The 19,686-nt window shown below is 38.9% G+C and overlaps 1 protein-coding gene across 9 annotated transcripts in view; it reads left to right on the top strand.

The window, feature by feature from the left end:
* Positions 1–19,686, top strand: part of KDM4C (lysine demethylase 4C) — a 521,081-nt gene that overhangs the window by 425,964 nt on the left and 75,431 nt on the right. For 7 of the 9 annotated variants that reach the window (XM_059142108.1, XM_059142109.1, XM_059142110.1 and 4 more), the window contains 2 exons: positions 10,567–10,617; positions 15,330–15,500. In XM_059142108.1, the coding sequence (XP_058998091.1) occupies positions 10,567–10,617; positions 15,330–15,500 (222 nt within the window). The remainder of the gene's footprint in view (positions 1–10,566; positions 10,618–15,329; positions 15,501–19,686) is intronic. The other 2 variants (XM_059142111.1, XM_059142107.1) reach the window with 1 other exon arrangement.

The raw sequence follows: 19,686 nt of genomic DNA, 5'->3' as shown, positions 1-19,686 counted from the left end.
AGCCATCTTCAGCTTACTCATCTGTCCTTCCCCCTTTTCCAGATCTTTTTCCAAGTCTGGCCACTTGGGAAGGGTCTTTGCACCAGCCGCAGTTCAAGCATCATCTGCAGGTGTTTTAGATACATTTCTGATACTAACTGAAGTGCTCCAAGGGATTTTTAATCTGTGGGAAGAGAGAACAGATGCCTCCATTGCCTATTCAAGTTTTAATCAGCAGGGATACAGAAACTGATCAGAATAGGGAGACCATGTAGTCAGAGCAGAGGCTGAATGCCAGTGGTTCTTCTCTTTTACCTTGTTCCCTATGACGGGCTACAGAGTTGTGGCAGTGTCTGCATGGAGTTGGCTGCTGTTGGGTCTGAATAAAGGTCATATTTTGTGACCATACAGTTGCTCTGTATTAAGGATTTACATGTCCATTCTAGAAAAAAATTTACTTTTGAGAGTCTGGGTCCTTCCATTTAAGGAAATTCTTGCAAGCAGTCAGCTCTTGAATCAGATATAGGGTCAGCAAACCACATCATCATCCAGGAGTAGAAAACAGAGTCAGGTCCCAGGGGGTTCAGAAAAATATCTCCTCCCCTAGAGTAGCCTTTCTCCAGACTTTCTGATCCTTTAAATTTCTGATCCTTTAATCTGGTTGGATAAAAGAACAGCATCTCAAATGTATTTACTGGAAATATCCAAATGCAAAGAAAAAATGTTAGAACATATATCTTGTGGGACACCTTATTTATTTTGCAAATACGCAATACTTACTCCTGAGGGCCGGAGGAGCCCCTGAAATAATTTGGAAGCCATGTGGGGGGCTGAGGCCTAATGTGTTTTTAAGGTGAGCGTTAATAGTTACCCTCTATAGAGTCTTGATTAGTAGGAGATCTCTTATCTGATGCCTTGGTTATATTCATCTCTCTCAAAATGTGTGATAATGTGTGGCTTCACAGAAAAGAATGTATTGCTGAACTTTTTATTCTGGCCTTGTAAAACTACAAATGAATCCTTATTTTATTTAAAAAAAAAATCAAGAAAGAGATGCATCTTGGTGCAGGTGTTTGGTTTTTTATCACAAAAGCAGACTCAGCAGAATCCCCAGGAGAAACTTGTCATTGTTCGTTTCCTCCTTGGCTCTGTTATTCCCATCACGCTTGTACTGCATGAAGGAATGTTTACCTGGCACAGTTGATATTTGCCAACTTCAGGGACTACACATACTGAGGAAATCAAGTCTTTCCAAGAACCACTTACCTCGTTTCATTTTTCAGTATAGGTAAGGTGTGTTTCCATGTAAAATGCTTGCTCACATTTTCACAGAATTAATATATCTCAGTACCCAGAAAATGTTAAGCTTTTCAACAAGTTATAATTGTTTTTTAAAAAGAAAATAATTGAAGCATACATTATTGTCTGATAGCTTGTTAAGAAAATTAAATAGTGACACTAATCCCATATTTTAACATTGACATTAGAGTGAAGCACCACGGATGAGGTGGAGAAATAAAAATGGAATCTGTCAACAGACAGACAACAGGAAAGGGTTATTTGACATTCCCGCATCTTGTAAAGCATAAGAGACAGAGTTTCTCTATTCCTTCATGTAGAAAACAGCAATTAGATGTCATAGTCGTAATGAAATCCATAGATACAAAATGTAATGAAAATGTAACTTTTTAAGACTATTTACTATGAACAATAGAAATGGCAATTAAAAGAGTTCCAACATTTCTATCTAAAAATCTACTCTCTAGGTCAACATTACATGTCCACTTTGAACAAACATGATATATAAAACCCTGGATTAACTAAAAAGCCCTTGTGAGGTCTCTTGGCAGGAAGCCAGTCAGCCTGCGGTTATCCAGCTTCTTTGTCCTTTTCCACAGGATGTTGGTAGCCATCTTGGGGTCTGATGATTTCACAGCTGCATATCAGCACTTCTTTTCTTTCTAGGCAAAATTAGGTGGTTTCTTGACCATTTCTTTTATTTCCTTTTTTTTTTTTTTTTTTAAGATTTACTTTATTAGTTGAGAGAGGGAGAGAGCATGTGCTTGCGCCAGTAACTGGGGAGTGAAAGAGAGAGTGAGTCCCATGCAGACTCTGCACTGAGCACAGAGCCCAAAGTGGGGCTTGATCTCAACCCAGAGATCACAACCTGACCTGAAACTAAGCGTGAGATGCTCAACCCACTGAGGCACGCCCCCTCCTTGACCATTCTTTATCTGAAATTGGCTTGTTTTCTTTGTGAGATCTCATGGATTCTCTCTGTTTAATCCCCCACCATGTGTAGTGGATCTATGAAATTTTAGAGGGCAGTATCTGAAGAAATGTAAGAAATTACTCTTTCGACATTTTTAAATAAAGCATTATTTTAATTTTTCTCTGAGCTGTTACTGAGTTGATCGGGCGTTCAGAATCCTTTGAATGGGGCAGGAGGCAAAGGAATGAAATGCTCTTTTTTTGTGGGCATTAGATACCGTAATCAGTTACAATCAGTTACCTTCCATTTTGTTTGTCTCTCCTTGAGTACTAGATAAGGCTTTTGGTTAAGTTTGTCCCTCCTTTCCTCATACATTTCTCAGGAATTAGAAGAAAATACAAAATTTCCAAACCCTTGTATTCAATATTTTCTAATTTTACCTTCATATCTGTTATTATATATATCTGTCATGTGTTTGGAATAGACTGGTGCCCTTACCGGATACTGAGAAGTAGCTTTTGCCAAGGCTGTGGGGACCACAGAGATTAACTTTCGGTGATATTTAAGAGAACATGAGGGCTACAGTCATGAAACTGGAAAGGAAAGCTTCCTTCTATGAAAACTCTCAGTTTTTTTGCCATCCCTTCCTGCCTCCAAAGGAACCCCACACATTTCTCTTTCAAGCATGGTGTTAAGCACTTAGATGCATTTAATTAACACTAGATAGAGAGGTAGATGGATATTTTCTTTATTAATAATGGAAATATTTTGTGGGTTTGTCCTCTTTGATTAACATTCGTGGGGTAGCTAGGCAGATTCTGCACTTCTGCTGTTGTGATGGGCAATAGAAAACTTTTGACCAGCTTTTCTTCAACTGTCCCTATGGCTATTTCTCCTGCAATTTCAAAAGAAGGCTAGGAAGCTTCACTTTAGATCAATCTCTCACTCTCTCACTTGCTGTGTCTTTCTCTCTCTTCCCTCCTCCACCCTCCCTTCTTTCTTTCTCTTCTTTTCTCTCCTCCTTTCTTGCTCCCCCCTCTCTTTCTTCCTCCCCCTCACTTATGCTCATATAACTACGGTATCTTTATGGAACCACAACTGCCTATCCCACCATGATGTTCTCTTCTATTCAGGGGGACAACGCTCCTTTGTTGGGAGCAGTGTATCAAAGTAGATAAGGTGAATAAAATTTAATGTAACACCTAATATTTGTACAGTGCCTTCTGTAGTTTACTGTGCCCTTTCATACATAACTACATTATTTCATTTGGTCCTCACAGTCACAACCTCCCTGGTATATGATTGTACACATTTTATAGATGATAAAATTGCACTTCAGAGAGGTTTACCAGATCATCAGGGTCAGAGCATATGTGACATTTCATTTAGATTACTGTTTTGGTAGTCACTTTTCCAATTGGAGACTATGGCTTGGGTTAGTTTATATGGTGTCATTATTTACCTGGGTTTCCTTCTTGGTGGCACAGAAAACTATAAAACCATTTAATTAGTCTGATTTACTTTGGATTTCCTTGATAAGAACTTTTTTTTTTGGCATCTATTTTAAGCTATTTTTAACCCATTCCCCAACTGTAGTTGAGATTTAGAAGTCCTTTTGGGAAGAATACCATTTAGAGATGCTTGCTTCTCTCTGTTGAAAATGCCCCCTCTGAGGTAATTTTTAAGTTGTATTACCCTAGAGTTGAGCCATTACTTCTCCTTCTCCTTCCCTCCAAGTTGTAATTCCTCCAACATTTTTTTTTCTCCAAGATTACTTGGAGTATTTTAGTTTCTTTCCATTTTCATGTAAATTTTAGAATCAGCTTGTTAATTTCTACACCTACAGAGCCTGCTGTGAATGATTGAGATTTTGTTGTACCTGTAGTTCTCTCCACATTCCATTATTGCTACCCAAGAAGCCTGAAGAGCCCCTGAAATGTAAAAGCCCAAGGTAGAGCTTCTTAGGGCAGGCATCCAGGGACTCCCATGTTCACTAGCAACTAATGAGTTCGAACGTGACTTAGGAGTTGCTCGTGTCAAGTTCCATCTTAACAGTGGGAGACTTCATACTCCTCCAACTCCACCAGTTGATATGAACTTTCCTCTTTGCTGTTTTTGAAGTAAGTTGTTTACTATTCAGAATAAAAAGCAGGTGATACCGACCTGTTGAGAGCTTCCTACATTAACAGAGTGAGCATCTAGGGATGTTTCTTCTGTCCCAGTCCTCTTCACTTACCTACCAAACAAGACCTCTGATGTGAGCTAATGACTCAAATGTAGAAGAATTAGTTTTTTCTCAGTATCTTCTATAGACATTAAAGTGAATAAGACCTTAAATCTTCTGGAAAACTGCTTACCACCATTTCCCACTGTATTATATATTTGTACTTAAAAACCCACAAGAAATAAAAGTACACGTGAACAAACATACATGTAGAAAATTAAATACTTGTGACATTTTTTTGAGTCTGCATGTGCATTTCTGCCAATAGAGCAATTATTTCTTCATGAAGCCTGAGGGATTTGGGTTTTTCTGGGTAGAAGATTTTTTCCTAGTGCCTGTAATTTTACAAAGAAAGCTTTCATTATACAAGGTAAATTTATATGAGTGACTTCTACTGCATGAGTTTGGTAAAAGAAGAATAGTGTGTATTAATTTATTTACTCAGATCCCTGTAGGGATTTTTATAAAATGGTTTTTAAAAAATACAATAATAATATCTCATGGGTTATTAAACCATAGGAATTAGGGAGAAATAATTAAGTTGAGAAGGTAAAAGAGTTCTGGAGAGAAATGGGAATGTCCATTTTGGCCTATTTATTGGAGAAGTTGCTTCTCCAGCTTTGCTGGCTCTGCATACACAATTATATTCAGATTTTCACTATTTTTAACATTATTATATAGATGGAGAACCCAGTCAGGGTGTGATGCCCGAGTTTTCATGTCTGAGAGACCACCAAGGAGCTATGCACCGATGCAATCACACGAGGGTTTATTTGACAAGCTTAAGCTTGGGTCCAAGTATACCCAACACAGCAGAGTAGGGACTTGGACCCTGAGGTGACATGCTTAAGCTTGGGCCCAAGTACACCCGACACAGTGGAGTAGGGACTTGGACCCTGAACCAGAATACAGTCAGAGTTTTTAAAGGCAGAGTAGGGGTGGACTCGTCGGTGGGTGAGGACAAAGGGGATGATGTAAGTCTCTAAGAAAATTTGGAAGCAAGGTCTCCAGGACCTTGAGGGGCTAGCTATTGTTGGGAAAAAGGTTATTCATTACCAGTAATAAAAATCTTCTCGTGAGACCCTTTAGATGTATATCAGTGGGTTATATGCTTGGGAATGATTGCTGACACTATCTTGGAGGTTTAGAGATAAAGTTTCACACTTCTCCTATCAAGTGCCCTTGTTAGTGAGATTTGGGTTTGGAAGAAATTTAACTTTATTTCCATTTCCTTCTGTCTCAGCCTCCTTCAGTTTTATGGTGGGGAGGGCAACATTAGGGCTTGGGGAACTGAGTTATTCCCCTCTGGAAATTGTGCTATTATTAAATCTCTAGGACATTTGTAAACCAAGGGAAACTCCTGTCTTACAGGATTGTGATCTCTGCAAGTTAACTATTTGTTTTTCTTTTAGGGCAGCCAGGGGTGGCTGAGGAATGTCACACATATTACCGAGGGGAGGGGAGTGGGTGGAAAAGGGGTTCAAGGTGTCAGCTTTTGCTTTGCCAAGTTGGCTGTACTTATCTCAGGGCTAGACTCGAGTTGGGTACAGCCTTGTTTTTCTTGGCCTCCACAAGGGATTTTCCCAAGATGACATTTCTGACCATCACTCATCTTGTCAGATGGTGGATGACCCTTCTTCAAGGTGTATTTGCAGCTGAGACTTTGCTGGGTCCGATCAGAGAAGATCCACCTTGGCAAAGTATAGGAATCTTCCTTCCTTCTGCCACACAGGACTCTTCCCTGAACCTTTGCTTTAGAGGTCTTATGTGAACTAACTGCTCTCCACTCTCAAAAACCCAATGGGGAGAGATGATATTGGAGAATGCAGTGCACGTTCCAACCTCAGTACTAAAGTTAGGTTCTTATGTCACTTTAGGTCACCCCAGAATTAGCCATAATGCCTCCATAATTTCACAGGGATGCTTCCTTTGAGTTTCATTTCACTGTGCCCTTTTATCTTCAGTATATACAAGCACCATTCTATAAATAATGTTGTTGTAATTTTTTATAAGGTTGTTAGTGCCTTTAAATATTCCAGGTGATAAAATCTTTTTTATATTTTAATATCAAGGAAAATTTGTCTGTTAGAGGATGAGAAAAGATTTATAATTGTATTCCATCAACTCTAGCTAGAATTTAACAAGTCTGTTACTTTTGAGGCAGTGGTGGTATTAGCAGTTTCTGAAACTCTGTCCACAGTAGAAATCACATTACCATTGTAACAGAGATTTCAAAATATTGCTTATGTTCTACACAGCTTTGAAAGTAGGATAGTAATAGTTATTAGACCTGCCACTAGATATTAGTATTTAATACATTATTAAAGAGGCAAAGATATTACACCACAAATTTGTTTTTTTAATATTATTTCAATTAGTTTCTTCTGTACTCTTTCATTGTTTTGCTTTATGTATTTAAAACCACTGTTCTGAATAGGTGCCCACAGGCTCACAAGGTAGCCAATGGTAGGAGTTCATGGCATTAATTACTGGACTCAGACTGCCTTCCTAACATGTGTACATGAGTGCTTCCTGGCTCCCTCCAATCTGGTTCAGAAGTTCCCTGTAGTGAAGTCTGTGAAGGGCCCCTTCATGCCTTCAACTGGGCATTCTTAATACTTTGCATTTTGGTCAACTATGTCTCTCTTTCCTACCAGCTTTTGAGAGAAGGGACTTTCTCATTCTTTTATTTAATCCTCAGCACCTAGCAGGGTGTCTTACTTGTAAGGAGCACTCAGTAATTGCTTGTTTAAGTATCACTTTTTTCTGTGTCCCTCCTTGCATTACTTTTCCTCTTTGCATCACTTGCTAGCTGGTTCTTGGCTCTTTGGCTTGGAATTTATGGCCATAGTATACTTGTCAGGTAATGGTGATTTCTTTCATCCTGTTTTGTTCCTTCCTTTCCCTATTCTCTCTTTCATTTCTTTCTTTCTTTAAATTTTTTGTAGTTAGCCTATTGGATGTTGGTGTGCCTTTAATGAGCCAATCCAGGTATTAGGAACATCTGTTTCTCCTTATTCAGGTTGTGATCATTGATAGTTAGCAGTCTTTTTTTTTTCCCCCAAGTGTGGCCATTTATTTCAACATCAGCAGAGTCTTGGGAAAGTTAGAGAGCTATGTAAGAAGGGCCTCTTTCCTTTCTAAGCCCACACCTGAAAGCAACATAGTGGAGAGAAAACTCTTCTACATGTAATCAATTGGATCCTATTATTTGTGCTGCTCCTTATAGGTGACATAGTATGATAGGAAAGATAGGTATAGCAGTGAGTCCCAAAAAGATTTGTTGAGGGGTTTTGTTTTTGTTTTTATTTTGTTGCTGTTCTTGGTTTTTTAAGAAAACCTGAGAACAAAATGTGTTCATTTTACTGAAATAATATGTCTTAGGAATCAGTAAGGATTATTAAGAACAAAATAAAGATGCCCTTTTTTATACCACATTTGGCCTAAATACAAGAAATAGAAGTTAATTCAGATGAAATTTTTAAACTAAATTTATGTGTCCTTCCACATTACAAAGTGTACATTTTAAGTCCTTCTTTTATCTTATTTAAGTGAAAGATAAATGAGAGAATTGTCTTTTATTATTAAATAATTTGCCTTCAGCTTTTTTTGAGCACATCAGTTAAGTAGACCTGACTGTTGTTTAAAGAATTTAGAAACTTGCAATGACTCTTGTATTTTATTACACTTAGTGTTTTCAATAATAATTAAATAAACACATAATAGAAAGTACAGAGAAGTACAAGAAAGAGCAAATAAACTGTAGTGGCTTAGAACAATGAGAATACTGTAGCTGGTGATTCTGTAGGTCATACATTTAGGCTGTGCTCAGCTGGGTGGTTCTTTCCTTCCAAGCAGATTGCCTCATTCATCTATGGTTAGCTGTAGAACTACTTACCATTTTCTATCTGGGTTCATGTCTAGGGTCCCAGATGTGACTTCTGGTCCATGTGATCTCTCATCTGTCAGTAGGATAATTGAGTTTGTTCAGATGACAGCAGAAGGGTGCAGGGTGCAAGGCTTCTTGAGCAAAGGCATTGTATTGGCATACTTCTGTTGTATTCTTTTGGCCTAGGTAGGACAGGTTGCAAGACGAACCCAGATTTGAGGGATGAGGAAATAGAGTCCAGCTCTTGATAGAAGGAGCTTCAAGGTTTTATTGCAGTAGATGCAAAAACAAGGAGTAAAGATTATTGGTATTTTTGCAATTTACCACAGTGTGTATATGTGTGTTACATGTACATATGGAAAAATGGACTATATGTGCAATTATACATTCTACATTTTTCATATCCAGATAGACTCCAAATCCTAGTTGCTAGTTGAATTGAGTATACCGAGGAGATAAAATTATTTCTTACCTGAGAAATTTCTCAGTGTGTATGTAGAACAAAGAAAGTACTCAGTAAATCAGAAAATAAAGGAAAAGAAAAATGTAACTTCTTTAGGCAAGTGTGTTAATTCCATTAGGTCCACTTCCTGGTAGGTTTTATTTTTCCTCTGATTTTTGTCAACGTTTATTCTGATGGTTGATGATACCAGGGCACTCAAGATAGAAGAGTGCCTGCCTGTGAGCCCCATGTTAGCTTCTCACCATCTCTGAGATCTTGGAAAAGTCCTTGACGTGTACCTCAGCTTCTTCATCTATTTAATGAAAATAACAACTATGTCACAGTGTTATTGGGAGAATTTAATTAACTCAGGTATATGCATGTGTGTTGGTAACTCTACCTATGTAATTGTGCCCCAAAAACTCTCTGATGTTTTGGTGAAATATCTGTAACATTTCCTACTTAACATTTTTTCCCCATCCACAGCATTTCAAAGTGGCTCTAGCTTTCTTTAAAAGAAGTTGTGCTTTTTTTCTCCCTTAAACCACTCTTCATTTCTGCTTAGTGCATGTTAAAGGAAATTTAACTTCCACAGCATTACCTTGTGTACTAATCTTCAAAATACCATAGCCATTTCTATAATCTGATGGAACCTCTTGCATAACGTCTGTCTTCTTTGATCAGAAATGACAATGTTAACATCAATAAATTCCTGTGCTTTTCTGACAGGAAATATTTTTGAGAATGTATAATCAGTTATGGGTATGCTTGTCAATAAATTTTCCCTGCAAAAATAAATCAGAAAGCCTATCAAAATAGCATTATGGGGAAAATCTGTTTTCCTTAATACTCCTATGAAATGTCATGCCTAAAGCTCAGGGAAATTTTTATTTAGATGAAGGCATTTAGTTTGTGTGTTGACCATCTTCCCAGCCAGCTAGTTTGCATAAATTTCAGGTCCTATGTAAGAAAAAAGTGATTATAATCTAGAGTCAGCCTTTTCCTCTATCTATCTGTATTGTGTTTCTCTTTCCCTGACTGACCAATTCCACTTTCCAGACCCTGTGAATTTCACCATAAACCTTCTTTATTCCCCCACCCTCAACCCACATACATCCCTATCCACCCCAAGAAAGAGTAACATCTTTCTATAACTCCCCTTTGTTTTCCTCTTTTCTGGGCCATGAATTAGAATCAGTCCTCTCCCATTTTGAAAATATGTCTGTACCCACTCTCACAGTTTGTTCATTTTTAAAAATTATTTATTCTTTCTTTCATTCGTTCATTTTTTGTTCATCCAGCAGCATTAGTATTTTTCATGCTGTGGTGGGTACTGTAGGAAAAAAAAAAAAAAAGGCATGTAGTCCTGGTGCTGATGCATGGATTTTACTCTGCTGTAGGAGGAATAGTCAATGAAACTGTAATTTGAGCAGGGTTTTAAGGGAGTTGCAAACACAGGCTTTCAGAGCATTGGGGTTAGGGGAGGAGGCCTCCATATGCCTTCTTTCCTAAGGACCATAGCTTTGTGGCCATGTTTGACAAGACTTAGAATCAGAAGTAGATGAAGTAAAGAGCAAGGCAGTGATGGTTTGGGGCTGGATTCAGCCTTGTTATGTGAAATCAGGGTGCTGCAGTCATACATGCCAATTACTGAGGGACAGCAGAAAAGAGTGGCTTATTAACCAGGGGCTAGCGTCCTAGGTATGTTCTCCACTTATAAAAATGAAACCAGTTAACAGTTGCCCATGAGTCTAGGTAGTTGATGTACTTTATCCTGTTTTTATAGCAAAACTTTAATGTAAGTATTATCCCTTCTACAGATGAACAAACTGAGGCTGATAAAGGTTCAAGATCACAAGATCACACAGCTAGTAAGTAGCAGAGCTTAGAATTCAAATCCAAACCATTGTTTCCTTACAGGGTTAATTCCAATTTTAATAAAATATGCATAAGGAAACTAATACCATAATGAAATACAGTAGTTGCAGTCCTGAGCATGAGTGTTTTTTTTTTTTAATTTTTAATTTTTTATAAACATATATTTTTATCCCCAGGGGTACAGGTCTGTGAATCACCAGGTTTACACACTTCACAGCACTCACCAAATCACATACCCTCCCCAATGTCCATAATCCCACCCCCTTCTCCCAAACCCCCTCCCCCCGGCAACCCTCAGTTTGTTTTGTGAGATTAAGAGTCACTTATGGTTTGTCTCCCTCCCAATCCCATCTTGTTTCATTTATTCTTCTTCTACCCACTTAAGCCTCCATGTTGTATCACCACTTCCTCATATCAGGGAGATCATATGATAGTTGTCTTTCTCTGCTTGACTTATTTCGCTAAGCATGATATGCTCTAGTTCCATCCATGTTGTTGCAAATGGCAAGATTTCATTTCTTTTGATGGCTGCATAGTATTCCATTGTGTATATATACCACATCTTCTTGATCCATTCATCTGTTGATGGACATCTAGGTTCTTTCCATAGTTTGGCTATTGTGGACATTGCTGCTATAAACATTCGGGTGCATGTGCCCCTTTGGATCACTACATTTGTATCTTTAGGGTAAATACCCAATGGGCTAAATGCCCCTGTAAAAAGACACAGGGTATCAGAATGGATAAAAAAACAAAACCCATCTATATGTTGCCTCCAAGAAACACATTTTAAGCCCGAAGACACCTCCAGATTTAAAGTGAGGGGGTAGAAAAGAATTTACCATGCTAATGGACATCAGAAGAAAGCAGGAGTGGCAATCCTTATATCAGATCAATTAGATTTTAAGCCAAAGACTATAATAAGAGATGAGGAAGGACACTATATCATACTCAAAGGGTCTGTCCAACAAGAAGATTTAACAATATTAAATATCTATGCCCCCAACGTGGGAGCAGCCAACTATATAAACCAATTAATAACAAAATCAAAGAAACACATCAACAATAATACAATAATAGTAGGGGACTTTAACACTCCCCTCACTGAAATGGACAGGTCATCCAAGCAAAAGATCAGCAAGGAAATAAAGGCCTTAAACGACACACTGGACCAGATGGACATCACAGATATATTCAGAATATTTCATCCCCAAGCAACAGAATACACATTCTTCTCTAGTGCACATGGAACATTCTCCAGAATAGATCACATCCTCGGTCCTAAATCAGGACTCAACCGGTATCAAAAGATTGGGATCTTTCCCTGCATATTTTCAGACCACAATGCTCTAAAGCTAGAACTCAACCACAAAAGGAAGTTTGGAAAGAACCCAAATACATGGAGACTAAACAGTATCCTTCTAAAGAATGAATGGGTCAACCGGGAAATTAAAGAAGAATTGAAAAAAATCATGGAAACAAATGATAATGAAAATACAACGGTTCAAAATCTGTGGGACACAACAAAGGTAGTCCTGAGAGGAAAATATATAGCGGTACAAGCCTTTCTCAAGAAACAAGAAAGGTCTCAGATACACAACCTAACCCTACACCTAAAGGAGCTGGAGAAAGAACAAGAAAGAAACCCTAAGCCCAGCAGGAGAAGAGAAATCATAAAGATCAGAGCAGAAATCAATGAAATAGAAACCAAAAAAACAATAGAACAAATCAACGAAACTAGGAGCTGGTTCTTTGAAAGAATTAATAAAATTGATAAACCCCTGGCCCGACTTATCAAAAAGAAAAGAGAAAGGACCCAAATAAATAAAATCATGAATGAAAGAGGAGAGATCACAACTAACACCAAAGAAATACAAACTATTATAAGAACATACTATGAGCAACTCTACGGCAATAAATTTGACAATCTGGCAGAAATGGATGCATTCCTAGAAACATATAAAGTACCACAACTGAGCCAGGAAGAAATAGAAAGCCTGAACAGACCCATAACCAGTAAGGAGATTGAAACAGTCATTAAAAATCTCCAAACAAACAAAAGCCCAGGGCCAGACGGCTTCCCGGGGGAATTCTACCAAACATTTAAAGAAGAACTAATTCCTATTCTCCTGAAACTGTTCCAAAAAATAGAAATGGAAGGAAAACTTCCAAACTCATTTTATGAGGCCAGCATCACCTTGATCCCAAAACCAGACAAGGATCCCACCAAAAAAGAGAGCTATAGAGCATGAGTGTTTTTAAGTCAGTTTGACAGAGAGGGACAACATCTGCAGAAAGTGCTGCCATTGCCACTTAGGGCCACTATGTATGGTCACACAGGTTGTAAATTTTGCCTCCTACAGTTAGCTGTAAATGGTACAGTCTTACGGAACAGTCATGGGCCCAATTTTGGAGTTATATCACCACAGACTGTGCTTTTATTCACATTTCATTATTACATTTGAGTTGTTTTCTTACTTTGAAAGGTTAGATATATTTGAAGGGGTTGGGTGAAGAAATGAAATAGGAAACTAGGTAATTATTTCAGCACATATAACATACTGTGGCCTAGCTATTAATGATTTCTACTTCACGGGTACCTGGATGGCTTAGTTGGAGAGTATACCACTCTTGATCTTGGGGTCATGACTTCAAACCCCATGTTGGGGGTAGAAATTACTAAAACAAACAAACAGAAAACTTAAAAAGAAAACTTATAAACAAATGTTTTCTACTTCAAACATAGTGCACTTACTTACTGTTGTCTTTTTTTTTTTTTTTAAAGATTTTATTTATTTATTTGACAGAGAGAAATTACAAGTACACTGAGAGGCAGGCAGAGAGAGAGAGAAGGAAGCAGGCTCCCTTCTGAGCAGAGAGCCCGATGCGGGACTCGATCCCAGGACCCTGAGATCATGACCTGAGCCGAAGGCAGCGGCTTAACCCACTGAGCCACCCAGGCGCCCCACTTACTGTTGTCTTTTATTGAGATGTTTATACACCTAACTGACTATAACTATTAGATGCTATACACCTAATTATTCCCCAAACAACCCAGCAGTCACTGGGGAATGATTTTGTTTTGTTAGGCATGTGAGAAACTAGATGTCAGAGCTCACTCTACAACTAGGAGACCGTAGGAACATGCTTGTTGGGAGGGCGTCACCCCTCCATCCAAATCATGAGCATTTGTCCTTAGTTCCTTACTCCAAGGTTTCATCTCCCACCTGGCCAGGTGTAATAAGCTCCCCACTCACCTTCTTCACCTATAGCCATATAAACCTGGATCACTTTTCTTCTATATTTAAACTTCTCCATGCCTTCCTTAGGCCCATAGGATAATGTCCTTACTCCTTAGGATGGCAAAGGGACTGACTGCCCTTCTCCCTTCCCCACCCCACCCCCATAGTCTGACCCCAGGCCATTTCTATAGGCTTATACCTTGTCTTCTCCTCTCCCACATAAGAGCAGGATGTGGGGAGAGTAGGAGACTCCTGCTTAACAGATACTAAGTGCCAGCTAGTATATGTGGAGGGAGTGCCGGAGCAGCAGAATGCAGCATATCGCCACCATCACAGTAAAGATTAGATCAGGCCCAGCTCACCAATGGATGCTAAACCTAAGCAGATGTATATAGGAACAGGATATTTGCATGGTATTAAAGTTTCTCCCACATATTGCTTCTTAGTTGTAAGGGAAAAAACAGTGATTGTAATGTGGAGAGATTGGACTACAGTTAGTTTAGGATCAAAATTAAGATCACCATTGAGAGCAGAGAGACAGACATGTGCCTCCAGAAGTGATATCCTAAGAAGAATATGACATTATCTTTATAGTGTTCTGACCAGGAATGTAGAACTTGAATCTAATCATGAGGAAACATCAGGCAAATGCTCAGTTAAAAAAAGGAGGGAGAGGGAGTGTTGTATTCTTCAGAAGTAGCACTCATGATCACAAAGACAAAGAATGGCTGTGGAAATGTTCCAGATTAGAAGGGGCTAAAGAGAAGCAGAAGCTAAGTGCAGTACCTGACTTGATTGGACCTTGCACTTGAGAGCAGGTGTGGGGTGGGGGAGTTGGAGAAACCATGAAGATCATTATTGGCTCAGTTGATAAATTAGAACATACATTGTTGATTAAAGTATTGTATCCATGTTAGATTCACTGAAGTTAGTAACTATAACAATACTGTGGTTATGTAAAGGGAAATCCTAATTTTTAGAAAATACACAACTGATGTATTTAGGAGTAAAAGCCCATGATATATGTAGCTTATTCTTAAATTGTTCTGGGCGGAATATATATATGTGTGTGTGTGTGTGTGTGTGTGTGTGTGTGTATACACACACACACACACACATATATATATATATACACACACACAATTATTAATATATAAATATACATGTATATAAAATAGAGACAGAATGTGCAAAAAAGTAATGGCAAAATGTTAAAAATATTGATAGATAACAGATGAATCTGGGTAAAGGGTCAATAGTATGTAGGTATCTTTGTGTACTACTCATATACTTGTAACCTTTAAGTTTGAAATTATTCCCCAATAAAAAGTTCAGAAATTAAAAATATATATCATGAGCATGTGAATTTTTTTCCTAAATAAATATATATTTTATTTTCTGTCCCTCCCTTTTATCTTTCTCCTGTTTCTTTTCTCTCCTTTTTTCTGTGCCACCTCTTTTAGAAGTCCAAGGCTGGTGAGAAGGGTATCTCTGTGGGGCAGACGGTCATTACAAAGCATCGGAACACCCGCTATTATAGTTGCAGGGTGATTGCTGTGACATCGCAGACCTTCTATGAGGTCGTGTTTGATGATGGCTCCTTCAGCAGAGACACATTCCCTGAGGATATAGTGGTGAGTAAATTCTGGGGTCCCTGCTCCCCAGTTCATTTTTTTTCTTTTCTTTTCTTTCTTATTAACATAAGTTAACTTATTAACTGTTTAACTTACTAACATTTGCCCCAGAGGTACAGGTCTGTGAATCATCAGACTTACATATTTCACAGCACTCACCATCACACATACCCTCCCTGATGTCCATATCCAGTTCATTTTTGTATAACTAAACTAGCCGTACCTTTCAGCTGTCCTGCTTTTGGCTTTTGGAGTAACTCATTTCACTTAATACTTGATCCAGGTGTGCTTTTCGGCACTGCAAAGAAGTATTATTTTCTAGGAGGTTCTCAGTGTTCTTCATAGGCGTCCTATGAACTTAGACTCATCTTCCCAAATTCTTTTAATTAAATGAGAAGTGTATGTGTCCAGGAAACATAAAATGCAAATTCACCTATTCTTTTCTGTTACAGAGCATGAGCATATTTGAATTCTTTTATTACCTCCTTTTCCTTATGCTTAACTGGAAAATATGGCTTTTATTAATCTGACCCAACAGTGATATCTGTGATTCAACAGAAACCTCTGTGCATGTGTCATATGGGAATAACAAAAGTCACACAGGAAAGAGATGGTGACTTTTACTGATCATCTTAACTGGTCTGGTCTGTATAGGAGGAGTAGGTGTGTGCGTATTCATGTCTGTCTGTCTCCTTCTTCTGTCCCCTCCATTAACACCTTGGGACTTAGAGAAACTAGTGAACGTGTCTCACAGGCTTGCTTTTTAATAGGATGTTTCACAAGAAGAATACTTTCCACAGAAGGTTTTTTGAAACCAAGGTCAAATCACTTACCTGAGACCAGGGTTATTCTAGTGGTCATCTTGTTATCTCTTTTGTAGTTAAGAGAAATGGCATTTGGGGAGAGCCAGGCCTCAAAAATGTTGTTGTAACCTCTGCTTTATCTTGGGTCTGTTGATGCTTTGCTCTTGTTTATACTTGGAAGGACATTTCTTAATGATTCTTTAATAATTATGTGTTATGTGCAATTGATAATTAAATGTAACTGTAGCAGACTGCTCATAAATATTTCTTGAATTTTGTTCTCCTGGGGCATAAGTAACATTGATTCAGTCATCTTTGTTATGCTTACTTTTCAGTGCCATTAAGAGGCACAAGTATGTAAACAAAGTGACCTTATCTGAAAGACTTTTAAAGCAAATGAATTTAGACAAATAAAGAAATTTGAGGATTTGATTATATAGCCAAATGGTGAACTGTGTTTCATTGCAGAATTCTACCTGAAGCTTCACTTTACTGCATTGCCATTGCCATCCATAATCAGCAACCGAGGTGACATGCTCTCCTGGTTAGAATTAGTTCTTTTTTTTTTTTTTTTTTTTAAAGATTTTATTTATTTATTTGACACAGAGGGAGGAGAGGGAGAGAGAGAGAGAGCATAAGCAAGCCAAGTGGCAGGCAGAGGGAGAGACAGAAGTAGGCTCCCCACAGAGGAGGATGAGCCCAATGTGGGACTTGATCCCAGGATCCTGGGATCATGACCTGAGCTGAAGGTGTAGATGCTTAACCAACTGGGCCACCCAGGACCCAGGCACCCTAAAATTAGTGTCTTGAAGTACTCAATCCACAGTTACTGAGAGCCTGCTGTGCGCCACCACTAGGTGCTGGGAAAGATAATGAGAACGTTCGTGTGATTCCTGCTCAGTCTCAGGGGAGACAGGCTGGTAAATGGGTACTTTCTATACCATGTGAGAAATGCAATAAATGAACCAAAATCAACTTACCATCTGCTGGGTCCAGAAAAATGGACTCCACAAGATTAGTTAGGCTGACACGGACATGTACCACGGGCCAGTACTTCATCAAGAGTTTGTTGTGCTTGAACTGATTTCATCCTCACAACCCCACATGCTAGTTACTACTATTTTTTACATTTTGCTGCTGAGGAAACTGAGGCATTAGGAGGTAAATAACTTCTCCAAGGTCACACATAGCTAATCAGTGTCAGGAAGAGTATTCAGACCCAGAGTCTGGCTCTGGAGCCTCTTCTTAACCCCAGGAAGAAAGTAGGAGGAGGGATGTGCAAGGGTGAGAAAAGCAGAGAAGGATGCAAGAGACCAGGCCTTGCTTTCAGCCCTGCCCAGGTGCGTGCTTAATTAAGAGCTGGCCTCCTTTTGTGCAGGTGACCACTGAGCTGGCGGAGTTGAGTTTTTCCTGGGCATTGTGGGGTGGGATGGGAGACTTCTGAGCAAATAGTTAGGTCTTTATCCATGGTAGTCTTTTAATGAATCCCAAATTCCCTTTCACTTCACAAGTCTCTACCATACCCAGCTGGTTTTAAGCTTTCCTAAAATGTCTTCAGCTTGTATATTGGAAAAGAATGTCTGTGATCCTGGAAGTTTTTTTGAAATTCTAAAAATCTCTCCTTTGACACCTTCTGTTTCCTCTCTCTGTGAACCCCATACAAAGATGATTTTAAGTATGTGTGGGCGTTGTGAGAAGAACACAGGTCCTAAAATTCATAAAATTGTTCAGGAGCACCTTGGCTTTTAAGTCAGTAAGAATGAAGAAGCAAAACTCTTTATAGCTTGATTAGCTATTATGTGGCACATTTGTTAAAGGATTTGAGGTTTAGCAGCAGGTTGTGTATGTGTGTGGGTGTGGTCACAACTCGAGCCTTCGAGGGAGGGGCAGCAGATGCATGTGCCTGGATTTGTGTGAATGATCAATTCTGCAGGAGAAAATAAATTGTAATAATCTGTGAGCAGGTCTTCTCTTTTGTCTGATTTTGTCTCCCTTAATACCCTGCCATACCCCTTCCAATCACTTGCATTATAGAAGTAGGAATATTTCAATCATGTTTTATTTCCAAATACACTTTTATTTTTTAAAGTTTTTTTTTTTAAAGATTTTATTTATTTATTTGACAGAGAGAGAGAGATCACAAGAAGGTGGAGAGACAGGCAGAGGGAGAAGGAGAAGCAGACTCCCTGCTGAGCAGAGAGCCAGATGCTGGGCTCAATCCCAGGACCCTGAGATCATGACCTGAGCTGAAAGCAGACCCATAAGCATAACTGACTGAGCTACTCAGGCGCCCCAAATATCACATACTTTCTAATAGTATCACCATTTGATGGCTGCTGTGGCCTATTCATCTTTGTTATCTTGGCGAGGAATGAGATATCCCCAGCTTTACTACATTGGTGGCTCTATAGGGAAGAGTTTTTTCCAGCGTTGTGTTAGGGTTCTTCAGAGAAACAGAACAAATAAGGGTTGTGTGTTTGTATTTAATATAATAAATATGTTAAAACTATGTATATATAAAGAAGCTATATGTATAAAGATTGTGTGTGTATATATGTTATATATATGAAATTAAAAAAAATTTTATTTAAATTCAATTTATTTAACATATAGTGTATTATTAATTTCAGGGGTATAATACCCAGTTCTCATTACATCAGGTGGCCTCCTTAATGCCCATTACCCAATTACCCCATCCCTCACCCAACCCCTCTTGCAACCCTGTTTGTTCCCTATGGTTAAGAGCCTCTTATGGTTTGCCTCCCTCTCTGTTTTTATATTATTTAATTTTCCTTCCTTTCCCCTGTGTTCATCTGTTTCTTAAATTGCACATATTGATGATACGGGACATTATGTGATTACGGAGGCTGGGAGACCCCAAGACCTGCAGTTGGCAAGCTTGAGACCCAGGAGGGCCAATGGTTTAGTTTCAAGTCCAAGTCCAAAGGCCTAAAACCCAGGAGAGCTGATGGTGTAGTCTTAGTCTGGGAGCCTGCAGGCGTGAGATCCATGAAGAGCAGATGTTTCATCTCAAGTGTAAAGCCCAGAAGAGCCAAGTTCCAGCTCCAAGCCAGTCAGAGAGGGGGATTCCCCTTCCTTGGGGGGAGAGTCAGTCTTTTGTTCTGTTCAGCCTTTAATTGATTGGATGAGGCCCACTCAAACAGGGAGGGTAGAGAGGGTAGTCTGCTTTACTCAGTCTATCAATTCAAATATTAAACTGATCCCAAAATACCTTTAGAGACTTACCCAGAATAATGTTTCACCAAAGACTCTTTTCTTCACCTTGTCACATGATGAGAAGCTCTGATTCTGTGGCAGAGTATAGTTTCCTTTTCCATAAAGCAGCCACATTGTATCGTTGGCTTGTAGCACACTATGGATCC

This window comes from Mustela lutreola, chromosome 12 (genome assembly GCF_030435805.1).
Source record: "Mustela lutreola isolate mMusLut2 chromosome 12, mMusLut2.pri, whole genome shotgun sequence".
Taxonomy (NCBI): Eukaryota; Metazoa; Chordata; class Mammalia; order Carnivora; family Mustelidae; genus Mustela; species Mustela lutreola.
This window is presented reverse-complemented; position numbering and strand designations above follow the sequence as displayed.